At 36.7% G+C, this 14,772-nt stretch overlaps 1 protein-coding gene across 1 annotated transcript; it reads right to left on the reverse strand.

Moving 5' to 3' along the window:
• Window positions 1-1,062: 1,062 nt before the first annotated feature.
• LOC115926834 lies at window positions 1,063-10,943 on the reverse strand. Its single transcript, XM_030992263.1, has 7 exons — window positions 10,119-10,943; window positions 8,188-8,450; window positions 7,492-7,613; window positions 6,362-6,755; window positions 4,739-5,246; window positions 3,159-3,274; window positions 1,063-2,219 (listed from the first exon to the last, which is right to left on the reverse strand). The coding sequence occupies exons 1-7, from the start codon at window positions 10,474-10,476 to the stop codon at window positions 1,911-1,913; spliced, it is 2,070 nt and encodes a 689-aa protein (XP_030848123.1). The 5' UTR covers window positions 10,477-10,943; the 3' UTR covers window positions 1,063-1,910.
• Window positions 10,944-14,772: the final 3,829 nt, after the last annotated feature.

Genomic DNA, 14,772 nt, shown 5'->3' on the forward strand with positions numbered 1-14,772 from the left:
TCTAAAGCGTATAAATTTATTCATGACACTTGTTCTCTGAATCGTATAAATTTATACTTGACACTTGTTCTCTAAAGCGTATAAGTTTATACATGGCACTTCTTCTCGAAAGTGTATAAGTTTATACCAGACACTTGTTCTCTGAATCGTATAAGTTTATACATGACACCTGTTCTCTGAATCGTATAAATTTATACATGACACTTGTTCTCTAAAGCGTATAAATTTATACATGACACTTGTTCTCTGAATCGTATAAATTTATACATGACACTTGTTCTCTAAAGCGTATAAGTTTATACATAACACTTGTTCTCTGAATCGTATAAATTTATACATGACACTTGTTCTCTGAATCGTATAAATTTATACATGACACTTGTTCTCTAAAGCGTATAAGTTTATACATAACACTTGTTCTCTGAATCGTATAAATTTATACATGTCACTTGTTCTCTAAAGCGTATAAATTTATACATGACACTTGTTCTCTGAATCGTATAGATTTATACGAGACACTTGTTCTCTAAAGCGTATAAGTTTATTCATGACACTTATTCTCTGAATCGTATAAATTTATACATGACACTTGTTATCTGAATCGTATAAGTTTATACATGACACTTGTTCTCTAAAGCGTATAAGTTTATACAAGGCACTTCTTCTCTAAAGCGTATAAGTTTATACATGACACTTGTTCTCTAAAGCGTATAAGTTTATACATGGCACTTCTTCTCTAAATTGTATAAGTTTATACATGACACTTGTTCTCTGAATCGTATAAGTTTTTACCAGACAGGAGATGTACCACTGGTATGAATTTGGCGATCCTACTTCAAAGCTGTGGAAAGTTATTGTGTGTATACAGCTTTGTATGTTAAGTTCAATGACCTTTTAACCTTTGAACTTTGTTGAACACGAGTGACCCATATTCAAACTTGACCCGAGTCTACAAGAGATGTACCACTGGTGTGAATTTGGCAATCCTTGATCAAAACTATGGAAAGTTATTGTGTGTACTATGCTTTTAATAAAAAGTTCATAGACTTTTTGACAGTGCCGTAAAAACTGGAAAACAACAACAACAACTTTTGACCTTTCACCTTTGTCGGATATCGCCCATATTCAAACTTGATCTGAGTCTTCAAGAGATGTACCACTGGTATGAATTTCACGATTCTACTTCAAAGCTGTGGAGAGTTATTGTGTGTACAGCATAAGTACAGCTTTGTATATTAAGTTCATTGACCTTTTGACCTTTGAACTTTGTCGACCATGACCCATATTCGAACTTGACCTGAGTCTTCAAGAAATGTACCACTGGTAAGAATTTGGTGATCCTAGCTCGAAGATATAGAAAGTTATTGGGTGTACAACATAATTGTTGACGCCGACACCGCCGGTGTAAAAAGTGACGCCTATGCCTGGCTCCTGCTACGCAGGCGAGACAAAAAGGACATGAAACCATTTTAACGGATATCAACCGATGCCAAAAAACGACATCCGTTCCTCAAGTGTGACAGCCGCATGACGGATTAAACAAAAGTACCATCCGTTACTTGTACATTTTCTGATCCGGCCATGTCTGGCAGCGGAATAAGCTTGTAAGTTTTCAATTCAAAATATTACAGTAATATTAAAAAAGATAAAATTACATCTGTTTAAATCATATAGATTGTAAATCTCATGCAACTAAGATTTGTACTAAGGACCCTCTGGTGAAATTAAAAAGCTCCTCCACTTGTGCTTCACAGCCCCCACCCCCAAAAAATATTACTCCAATTTTATTGAAACCAATAGGCCTACTATTTTGCTCAATTATTTGATAGCTAAGGCAATTACAATGGCCCAATTAAGCTAGGATCTACAAAGCTACTGAAAATAGCTACTGTGCTTCTCTCTCAAACCATTCACTGTTTGAAGAGGAAGTTTTTTCCAGCAGTCAGTGAGAAAGGAGGGAGAATCACAGAACTAGAATCAATAGTCTCAACCCAAAGCTGTTTCCTGCCCTTTTGTCCTTTGACTGGTACCTTTACCTCCTTCCACTTAGAAGTCAAGGTTCCTGTGTACCACTCGATCTGTAGGGACTTGTCTTCATGTACACTGCGAATGCAGCCAACTTGAGGCCAGTGTGTCGAGTACTCTGGGAGATATGTTGCCACCATGTCTCTCTCCCTAACTTCTGTCCTCTGTTCCTTTACTTTGGGTCCTATGTGAACCTAACAAAAAGAAAAAGAAAGTAAAATAAATAAAATAAGAAAGTGAATTGAAAACGAATAGTGTAGTGCCACTACATACATTATCAGTGATTCAAGACAATTCCTTATGTACACTTTATTTACAACATATAAACATATTATTATAGTAATTCTTTCTGAAACCTAATAAATAATTTTCTTTTATAAAATCAGAAAATATTGTTGAAACTTCTACTATTTTTGTATTTTTTGATTTTCAATTAACCCTAAAAGGGCTGTACGTTCACCGGGATATGTTTAAGGATATTTTTTTTTTGTGCCGGGAGCTTTCATGACTTTATAGCATAGAGTCTTGCGCATCTTTTGATGCCAAATATAAAAAGTTTTGACCATCGGGTAACGTGCAAATTGACGATTTTCCCATTGTCTGTGTATTGTAGCAATTCAATGCAGAAATGCAGATGTGCGATACCTACGATTACGTAAATGCAGATAACTACAATTTTTTGAGGTGCTCACATTGATGTTTAAGAAAAAAAACAAAACAAGAAACAACAAAAACAACAAAAATTTGGGAAGACTTTTGCAACTAATGCACAAGCGTATAGCAATCACTAGTACCCAAAGCTAATCTTTACCTGACATGACCTGACCCCAAAATACTCGGCATGACTTGTAATTACTGTAATGACTGGAATTATGCAAGGGCTTACATGTATATATATTAGGGGCTAGATCTTGTGTGAAGACTATACAGAGTGTAAATTCTGTTAGGGAATAATGTTGCACTCAAGATGCAATTAAGCTGAGTGTGTTAGTCATGCAGCATTGTAGATGATTTACATTTTTTTTTTTTAGAAAGCAACTCAAGTTGTAAATAACGATTAAAATACATTTAATACTAAATATGGTTCACAATATCTTTGTCTTAATTAAGGGACATATTAATGAAACATGTACCTGTCTGAATGTTTCATCCTCTGTGTTGCAAGCATGCTCCTCAAGCTGTGGTCTGTCAGTTGGTTGTTTGGCCATTATCAGTAGATCGCATATAGGCCATCTCACTGTTGAATCTTCTGTTAAAACACACAAAGGAAATGTATTATAGCCCTGATGTAAGAAACAGTGTGCTAAAATATCAAAGTTTATGATCAGCCAGCTAGATAGGTTGTTATTACCTTCATCCAGTTATATAAACATATAGTGGCAAATTCTTGGAATAATAATCGTTTTATCTAATGATACTATGACCTAATCTCTTGAAAGGTCATATATATATTTTTTTAAAACCCTATATAGCCCGGGCTATGCAGTGTCAAAGGGGGGGGGGGGGGTGCTAATTTAGCCCCCCCCCCCCCCGAGATCTCGCCCCTCAACTGCCTGATCGTGATGAAATCGTCACCTGCAACATAATCTCCAAAATCGTATATTAATCTCTCTGAAAAATATTTTGTTTAATCGATTATGCTAATTATGCTAATTTAAGCATGAAATTAGACCTTTTTTGCTCTAAATCACTCAAAACAGCTCGAAATGTGCTGTTCTTTTGATCTAGACACTCTATGTATTATTCTTAACAAGCGTACTTTAAAAAAAAATCCAGTATCAAAATTAAGTTATGTATTTCATTGTTTTTTTAATTTCTCTGTTTTTCGACCTTTTCATTTTTATTGTTTTTTCAATGAAATTTGTTGGCAACACTTATGCGATCATAACTAGCATAAACGAAATAGATTTCAATCTGTGAAAGCAGATATAATAATACATTTAAAAATATTAGCTAATACACAATTTGTATTGAAATTCTACAAGAAACCACGTTTTTGAGCTATTTTGGGTCCGATGTGCAAGTACATGTACAAAATTATGTGTAGCATAGGAACTGCATGCCCGGGCGTTGTTGCGCGAGATGTGAAGGAAAAAAGTCATGAAATTTCAGCGCAGAATGTCTTCGCTTTAAATAGTTATTGTGAAAAATGTTTTAAGGGGGGGCCAAATTAGTCCCCCTTCCCCCCCCCCCACCCCCCACCCCCCCCCCCCCCCCCCTCATCCAGGCTATAGGGTTAAATCTCGAAAAATAGCAATACCATAATATCTATCTCTAAAAAAAAAAAATTTTAAAGAATGAGTGGAGAAAAACTCAAAAATATCCTCTCAGGTTTATCTATGCTGCTGACTCAGCTGCTCCCTTGTGAGAGGCAATCAAATATCATAAATTGGCGCGTAATTTGCTGGCTCTCTGTAAAACAGCCATTCCTCTTTTTTCTATAGACCACCATCCATTTGATTTGTAGTCGATGGTTATATGCATTAGATAAACCAATATTTTTGTGTCCCACTAGCCTAGTTCGCTATTAAGATTTTTTTGTGAATTGTGCCATGAAGGGGTGTAACAGTCAAGACTTCAATACAAATTGTCAAAGTTTTGGGCCATAAAGCTTGAAGATGCTACATTGTATTTTTCAATGTTTCATAGGTGATGGAAAAAAATACCATAACACCATCAATTTTGGAAGTTTAAAAAATGACAGAAATGATACCTTCATTCTCCTCCTCTTCCAAGGTGAGTAGCTCATAGAGGGACCTCCATGCCTCAATGTCTACTTCTTCCAAGTATGGCTGGAGCTTGTCTGGTAGATGTATGATATTGATGTCCGCAAATGACTTCTCTACCAATGTTGGTTGTCCGTCTGGATGTGATGACAGGATGTGGTTGATGCCAGTGGTGTCTCTCCAATGTGGTGTAGTTGACCAGTCTTTTGTTTGTAGGGTGGCTTTTCCTTGGTGCAGTGCGAATTTGAATATGTGTGGTTTACTGTGATAGCACATGCTGTGTTGATGGGGAAGAAGCCATTTGCGAACATCAAAGAGGTGTAAGATGCGCTCCGCTGTTGTAGGGCAGTGAGCTTTGTGGAAAGCGGCGGGAATAGCTTGCAGAAGTTTTGGAAAAGATGGGGTGCTCCTTTTCTTCAAGTGAGTTGCAATCCTTGAAAAGAACTGGTCGATGTCCTCATGTGTGTGACCGACCATCAAGAAGCCAACTTTGATCTAAATGCAAACAATAAACGTTATAAGGTGAACAACAGTATGGAATAAATTGAATTTTAGGGACATTCCTCAATGATACAACCCAATAAGCATGAGGGATAATTTATTCAATTGAAATTTTTCTTCATTTATCAGAACATTTATCTAACAAAAAACATATTTATCAAAGCTTGTTTTTGTTTACGCTTTACAAATCATATGTACACTGATGACAAAGATGACAACTTTATATTGCCCATGGTTTCTAATGTGCACTACCTCTTTCCCGTTCATAGGGTTCAATCTTTCCGAGAATAATAGGCTACGACCAACAACAAAAAACCCAAAACACTATTTACCATTGGTATACATGTATCTGTGTAAAGTAAATAATTCTAAGTCACAATATCTTTTTTTAACCCTATGATGCCTACACATATCAGACATTTTGGGCAGTAAATGTATTTGATAGATTAAAACAGAGGATCAACTGAAGATATGCAACAATACAATAGTGCAAAATCCCCCATCATAAAAAGTGAGTCAGAAATAATGATTCACCTTGGAAATTTGCCATGGTGAAAATAATTTGTAATCATGAATATTTTCTCTTTTTTTTCACACTCTTTCTGCATCGTTGTTCTCTCCTGCTCACACTACAACTTCGAGAGAGTGGGTTTGACCCACTTTCAAACGCTGTTTCATGAATAGATGCCCAACAGCAATGGTACTGCATGCAGCGGGAAAGTGTACTCTACCAGTACATGTCAAACATTTTTATATTTACATATCCCTTCACAAAATATGTACTTTTAAACCCAAGGTTTTGGTGCAATTGGGTTTTTACCAAGTTACTTTAATTTACTGTCAACTGTGAATAGTTTTCTGACAAAAGTGAATATTTATAATGTTTATTCTCAAACAATGGGCAATTTCCGAGGTATATCATTATTTCTGACTCGTCCTTTACATGATTCTGAAAAGAACCTCCAAGACAAAGGCATTCTCTTATCCATCCAATACAAGTTCAAATAAACAAAATTTCCTTTTCATTTTGCGATTAAATAAAGCATCATTACAGACTGAATACTTATATTGACAATTAATTACTAAAAAGAACATGTATTAAACATTACCTTCTTGAAGATATTGAGTTCAAGGAGCAGGGACAGAAAAGAAAAGAGATGTCGATTCTTATTCTCCCTAGAAGTGTTGTCCAGCTGTAGGTAGAGGACTGGTGGAAGAGAGTCGGCATAACGGACCAGGATGTTGAGCAGGATATTAATGGTTAGGTTGCTGTCATGTGGGTACTCGTTAAAATCGATGTAGGCGTGTTGACCTCTTCCATGAACAAGTGCACCGGTGATGTGAGTGTGCAGTTGATCATTGTAGCTCAGAGCTTTAGGTGTTGGATGGAGTTGCGGTATTGATGTGCAGTGCTGATCCATCCCATCGATGATTACACTCATGTATTTCTCTGGCTGTGACTTCGCTTTGCGGATGTGTTTGTAATATTTTTGTCTCTCACTGCTGCTGAAAAGAAGGTAAAGAGCAATGAGGAGTCATGCTATGCTTAGAAGTTTTGATCACAAAACCAATACTAATGCCTTAAATACACGAGTAAATTGTAATTTGAATGTGTTATCTGAGACTTGGCTAGGTTTACGTCTATATCAATGATACTTAATTGTGACCAATATACTTTTTTAAAGTAATGAACTTGTGCCTACATTTCTTCTCCTGTTTTCCCTACTATTGTATTTTTCTTCTACTATAGGCTTTTCACGTCAAATATCCACTGATTAGAACCAAACATCCGTATAGGCAGTTCAAATGCCAATATTTTATTGTGGTCACCTATTCAAATATATTAACATTGTTGTTGTTTTTTTCCATTAAGAATTTCATTACTCTCTTATTGCTAATATTTGTTGTCCAATTTTTTAATTTGTTCTGTTATTTTTCTCCAATTTTGCCGCTTCTATTTAAAGCAACTTATCTTGGAGCCTGAGTATTCCTCTAAGCTTTCTCGGTTTTTGTCTCCTTCAAAATCTTTGTTGAAATATTCACTTCTATGAGGAAAGCATATAATGACATAGCTCTAGTTGTATATTGTAGCTACATGTAAAATACATCCATGGTTGTCATTTGTTGCACTTAAAATACTGGATCACAGATCACCTCATTCTAAATGCTTAAAAGAAAAAAAAGTACATCAAAATCAATTACAACATTAACTTCAAGCTTTAATCAAAGTTTGCTGTACCTTTGTTTCTCTACATGTTTTTGATGTTGTGCAATCAATTGTCTTCGAACATCTTTTTCGTTTGTCTTGCCAAGCTTCATTTTCAGCTCTGTGCACACATCGCACTTAGAGAAGCGGTTCACCTATAAAGAAAAAAAGAAAAATATCAAAGAGAAGGATTGTTAATTACAAAATTAATGTTATGGATGTGTTTTCTTGATGCATATAAATGTAGATGTTATAAGACTAATATAATAATATATTGACACAAAGATACAAGAGGCCTCAGGAATTTAACAGATTTCGTCTGGCTAAGAATCATAAATTCATCTATGTCTAACCCTAACTGTACCGGGGGTATAATTTGCATAAATTAGCATTATTGATAAAATAAGCAAATTTCCGCGAAACTAATGGCAAAATCTCTGCATAATTTTGTGGCGATTGGCCCATTTGGAGTGCATTAAAACTGCAATATGTTTTGTACAAAAAAACTGACCTGAAATCATGATGGGTCATATGACACTATAAAAGAATTGTCTGTTTTTGCAAAAACTTACGGTAGTGTAGTGTCAAAATAAAAAGTAATGAAGTGGCATTGCTGAAAACATGGCGGTTTTGATTATGGTATGCAACAACCTATGTTTAGAGCTTTTGAGCGTCCCGCCCCACTCACTCCCATCCAGTACAGTTTAGGGTCAATGGAATTTACAATACCTTGGGGATTGTGATGTGCTGCTCTTCCTTTCTCCAAATCCTTTTGAAGTGAGTCTCAGAACAAACCTCAGCATTATCTTGTCGTATTCTTCTATACACCTCTCGCTTTGTGAACCCATGTGGAAGGTTTACAGACTCTCTGTCAGGCATTCGGTCTCCATAGGAACGAGCAAATGCATTAAGTTCTGTCTTCGCGTTTAGGGTTTTGTTAATCTTGTGTCCTTTCCTCAAGCAGTTAGCAGGCAATGGGTATAGCAGTCCATCTATTCACAACAAATTAAATGCATGCATGGAAATAACTAGAAATATCGAAAATGGCTGATCACCACAAAACTCGGCATGCGCCTCAGATATTGCGCAAAGGAAGAGACCTTACCTATATTTTTGGCTGAAAATTGCTTACTTTGTCATTTATGCAAATTCTATTCATGAATATGTTTTTTATTATGAATTACATAAATAAATAATAATAATACCAGTCTCTTATAAAGCGCTTTACGAGTTAAGACCAAAGCGCTCACAGCATATTATTGCCCCAGTCATTGGATTCAATTACAAAAAAAAAACAGCATTTACAGTGCACAATCTCCTCTCCCTGGGGAGCATTCCAGCTGGTCACCTATTAGGCGCACACAATGCCAATTCAACTGCATTGCGTTCGCATCCTACAGGGTACCCATTTTAACACCTGGGTAAGGTGAAGCAATGTAGACAAAGTGCCTTGCTCAAGGAACATAAATGCTGTGCTGCTTTTACAGAGTTTATTTTTTGGCAAAAAGTTTCTTAAAAGCCTATTTGACATTATCATATAATTGAATTGTCCATATACTTGTTTTATAATAATAATAATATAATAACGGCCATTTGTACTGCGCCATGTCTGTCAGATTTGACACTGGGCGCCCCATTATGAATTTCTAATGTATTTTACTGTTTTTCAATTCTTATGTATTTTATTGTTTTAGGACTTCTTATACTTAAGATCATTATCTGGATCAATTTACAGTTTGAGTAAATGATAAATCTAGTCTAAAGAATGAAACATTACTGATTCATAGACCCAAACAAGAAACTTCACTTTGCCATTTGTTTGGTAGACAAGATGACAAAAATTTCAATTTTCGGCTTGACCTTTGGTCACAAAAGGTCAGGTAACTCTCTAGCATTCGCATCCTACTGATTTCCAAAAACAGCAAATAGCGGTTACAGCACAATCCCCGAAAATGCAGGGGTGGGCTGATGCCCCCCACCCCCCAGTACAGTAAGTGTTAAAGCTACATAAGAGTAATGAAAGATAATGCAGCTGTCGTACACGAAAACCCCTCACAAAAAGTTCTGCAATTCAAGTTTGAGAAAGGGTATCTCTCGTTGTATTAAATGATTAAATGATACTTCAGTTTGGCACCATTGGAAAGCCTGTTCATTCCCCTAGACAATGATGCCCAATTTTTATAATGTAATCATGGAATATGCAGGACACCTGAATATCTGACCAAGTAGAAAGTCAAATCTTGCAAAATGCATTTTTGTCAACAGTGAATTCTTCATTTGTTTAGAGATAAGATTGTGTTTAATTGATATCAATTCTGATTGAATGCCAATGCAGTATTCTCATATTCTTCTGAAGATGAACTTATTTCAAATGATTTTGAGATATCAAAACAAGAAATTTTACCTATAATTTTGTGAGAGGTTTATATCATACAAATGAGCCAGGAAAAAAGAGTTTTAGCCAAACCAATAAGAATGACCAACAGTCACTCTGTATTTCAAGTTTAACTACCTGCAAGCTTTCTATAAACAAAAAAGGACAATAATACGTTGGATGAATATGGGAGATTCTTTTAGGGTTCATGTACATTTTTTGCCCAGTACATTATGTACAAAGGCCATGAATTTTCAAAGAAACTGTTTTGAAATATGAACCTCACCTCTGAACTGCTTCTGCCAGTAGTAGAATCTTGACCTCACAATTCCAACGACTTGATGCCAGGCTGTGGCACACACCTGCTCCAAACCGATGTTGTAGGAGAATTGGAGACTTTCATTTTCAGACCGAGAAGAGTGGGTTCTGAAGTACTCCATCAGCCATGTCCTCTGATCACCCAGCGACTTTTCCTTAAAAGCGATCCGAGCTGCAGCTGCATCTGCTCGTGTGACTCTTGCCAGACAATCTGTTGAACAACATCTTCCTGCAAGGACAGTTATAAATGTCTGATGACCAGTTCTAACTGCAAAAGGGGAAGTAAAAAACAAAGCAGTTACGTCTCCATTGTTGTAAACAGGCATGAAAGCCTACAAGAATAACCAAATCTTTGTGCGGCATAGCCAGCTTATGTACATGTATGAATGGAATGAAGTAAAATTCTCAAAATTTATTCAAGTTGCAACTTCTGAAGGACTTTACTTGCTTTGAAGTACAATATAATTTGGATCGCCATGCAAAATTGAAATATCCCGTTGTCAAATCCACTTGTTACCATTTACCTACAGAAGTCTTTGGCGATTGCCATGGTAACATTTTCTAAATAATATCATACATGTACTTACATGGTTCATTAAAAAACTGCCGTCTACTATAATAAAGGGCCGTTCTCATAAGAGCAGGTAAACCTCCTCAACATTTGCCCCCGCGGTAAATGAGAAAACGATGCAGTAATAAACCTATCAGACTGTTCACATACGAAGAAGCATCTCCTCCAATCAAAACCTAAGCAATTTTTATTTTGGTTCCTGGAGGCAAAAATATTTGACCAATCACATGCCAGGAAAATGGGATGTTGCATTGTTGCGATGCGTATTGCTCATCTTGATTGCCCGGTTTACACTAAGTACGTAAATAATTTGTAGCTTGCAAACCGATATGATCTGAAACAGAATGGAGAAGAATACAAAAATTGTTCAATACAATTCATTACTATATAGTTCTAGCTTAGCTATTTTAGCATAGTTTGCAGCAACAGTATACCACATAGATATTTGAATAGGGCTGGTAGTGCTTTAATGCGTGATTGGCAATCATTTAGACCATCTTGATTAATTTTCAAGTAAACTTGAAATAGGCTCTAATGTAGTTTCGCACCGCCTTGTATAAGGATTTTCAAACATGTACAAATTCACCCTAAATACAGTACACATTAAGCTACGCACGCCGTAATGCGCGATGCGACGCGTTGTATGCTCTCGATTTTGGGGATAGATGAGAAAACAACAAGTCTATCGAAATTATTGCTAAAAATTCGGAGAAAAATCATTAATTTCTTGTATTTTCATCGTTTCATGAATTCATCAAGAGTATGCATCATTGAGGCAGACAGTGAAAACTTACATTCATTTACTGTATTAAACTGCTGTGCGTAGCTTAATGTACCATTTGATTTGGTCAAAGGGTGAATATTCACCAACAATTTCTGTCGTAGTTTTCTCAATAAATAATCCTCAGAATATATAGCATCTAATAGAGGTAAGAAACTTTAATCAAAATACTGAATTATATAGCCTTTGAAAACAAAGTGCGTAGCTTAAGGGGAACCCCCTTCATACTCTCTTTCTCCAGTCACTCAGAGACACTCTGTCACTGAGTTGCAAAGTGAATAATGCCCTGCCACTCATTTTCAACCAATGCAGTGACGACCACAGTGAATTATTATTAACAGATAGTGAACTTACATATTCTCCAATTCTCCTGGAACATGGCGCCGATGACCCCTTATATCCCGTCGAGCAATGTGGAATACTCGAAGAACTGCTACTGTCAGGCAAACTTCACCAAATTCTCGAGCGACAATAACGCATCCTTCCGGCTGCAGCTCTCGGCAGCACAAACACTCGACAACCGTCGGCATCACCGCGCAGTTCCCGCACAGACACCGCACAGACACCAATCGTTGTTCTCCCTCCTGTCTGGGGCTGGCAATGGGTCGGGAGCATCTTCTCGGACGACGTCAACTTCTTGATCAATTGCTGCTCGCCTCTCCTCCATTTCTGCCAATTCAGCTTCGCTGTATTCTGGATCAAACTCATAGCACACTGGTTCAGACGATGACATGTCGATCGTATATTGAAGAAAGTTGTGAAATTCGCGATATTCTTAGTAAGATAGTAAGAAGCTATCTGGATTTTCCGTAGATACAGAAAGCCGAAAGTTGTTTACAAATGTACGATGCACGCACATACACGTGCGCATTTGACGACGAAACCAATTTAAAAATTACACAAGTTTTGTTTTGTAGACTCTTTTTAAAATTTATTGCAACAGTTTTGTGAACGTTAATAAATACAAGTTTATTTAATAATTATTTTTAAATTACATATAAGTTTAACAGTGAAAAACAAAATGCTATTAAGCATCTTACAGATCAATATTCCTGTACAAATTCACCGACCAATCAGAATACAATAACGGCCAGCTCGCAAGATACGTCACACCACGGCGGGTCAATTCACAAAATGGCGATCCCCAGTGACGGCGATCACAGGGAGAATGCGTATGTTTCAACTGTGATTCTACAGCTAAATCCTGTCTTTTCTAAAAAATAAATGAAATCATCTTACATGAAATTTTATGGAGATTTCGACAGTATAAAGAAATTTCTGGGGTGGACTATCCCTTTAAGTACCTCTGGCACTCCTCCCACGCATCCATCTTCTGCCTTTGGACTCCCAAGCTACCTCTCCCGCCACTCCCAAACAAACAGGATGCATGGGAGCCCACAAAGCTACTTAAAGCTCCCACTTCGTATAGCTCTATAATTGAAAACAAAACCAACACAATAAATCAGTGGGAAAATTCATCATTTACAGTTAAAATCCAATCCAAAGAGTTTTTAAATGTAGTTATTCCTTTTTTTCCCCCCATTTTTTTTAAATATTTTTTTATAGGGGTTTAATGACGAAAAGAAAGCCCACAAAATAGTCTTGATATTTCAGACCCTTGTTCTGGCGGTCGTACATTCCTCCACTTCAAAAAGCCGTCTTCTGTACACATATGCTTCACAAGTTGTGCAGCGTCTCTTCCCCCTCTCCTTCATCCACATATGTAATTGTAAATAGAAATCTATGATATCTAAATATGAACAATCACAATTCGGTTACCTTAGCCCATAAGCTGTCAATTAAGGAGCTACTGTGGGCTGCCGTGCTTTCTGCATGAGCTACGACATAGTACTTTGGCTGTGTACTTTCACTGTGTAACATGTGGTTAGCAACACTTCTGCAAGCAATAGGGCTTAAATGTTCTCTTGCCTGCAACAATAAAGTGATCTTAAGGTAATTAAAGAACTTGACACAACGGTATGTTCATGTATAATTTGAAATTATGTTTAATGCAGAGCACACTGCTTGATAAAGAGTACGGTATTGAAAATGCAAATGAATACATAATAAGACTTGTTGCTTTAAAATCATAGAAATTGATAAAATTCTCCTCCTGTTACTCATTCAATATTTATCAATTTTTCTTGTTGAATCCTTTTGCATTTATTGGCACAACATTCCCTGCAATTAGTGAATGTTAGGAATGTATACAAACATGTGTGGCTGCCGTTTTCCTGATTAACGTTGGTAAGGGGCATCCCTTTGCGGCCATCATTAGCCCACATTTTCTTTAGGGGCTGTCCCGCGTTGTGCATCAGTCTGCCTGATCGTTCCACAAAAAACTTCATCCATCCTTGGTGACACCGATCATCTGCAAGAAAATCCTTCATTCTGTTCGCCATCGAGATCACTTGTTTGGCCACACAAGATCGTGCTATGATCGAACTGTGCTGGGGTCCACTCCCATTCTGTATGCAGAGCTGCCAACCATTCCGTTTTTGCCGGAATTACTGTTTTTTCTTCCAAATTATGGTATTACGTTTTTTCTTCATAAAATACGTTTTTTAATTTATTTATTTATTTTATTTATTTTTTATTTTTTACATACCGCACGTCAAACAACTGCCCTAAAATGGTGATTTGATCACAAATTAAATAGAAAACTAATTTTAAAACGTACTTGAAGAGAAAAATATTCTCAAAAAAAATGAAATGCTGATAAAGTACCAAAATAATCATCAAAAAAATTATCTGCTTGTACAGAAAAAACAGCATGATGAATGAACATTTCTGCATTGGAAGTGTGTCGCGCGTGGTTGTAAGTTTCGTTTTTATGAATTCCTTTTTTATGAATTCCTTTTTTTGGTCGCACAAGGTTGGCAGCTCTGCGTATGCTATAGTAGCAATCAAGATTCTCGCCTGTCGGAGTTGACATCTTTCTGATGATTTTTTCTTGAACGTCGTTCTTTGTGTTGGTGTGGTACATGTTGACAAAAACATGGTAGTCCTTTGGTAGCAGGGCCAGAAATGTAGTGTATCTAGTTCACTGCAGACTTTATGGGACTGACAGTAAATGATGGTCCTGTCACAGATGGGTCCTTTACACTTAACTTCACTGATGAAGGTGTCCAAAAATGTTGTTGTAATCCCTTGATGGAGACTTAAGCACAACATGCTGAATGCAACATGATGAGTCCTTAAAGGTTAAAACAAGGATCTTGAACTTGAGTCTAGCACAAGCAGGTAACCAGTGTAGTTTCTTCAGAATAG

This window comes from Strongylocentrotus purpuratus, unplaced genomic scaffold (genome assembly GCF_000002235.5).
Source record: "Strongylocentrotus purpuratus isolate Spur 01 unplaced genomic scaffold, Spur_5.0 spur5_scaffold_2, whole genome shotgun sequence".
In the NCBI taxonomy this organism is placed as follows: domain Eukaryota; kingdom Metazoa; phylum Echinodermata; class Echinoidea; order Camarodonta; family Strongylocentrotidae; genus Strongylocentrotus; species Strongylocentrotus purpuratus.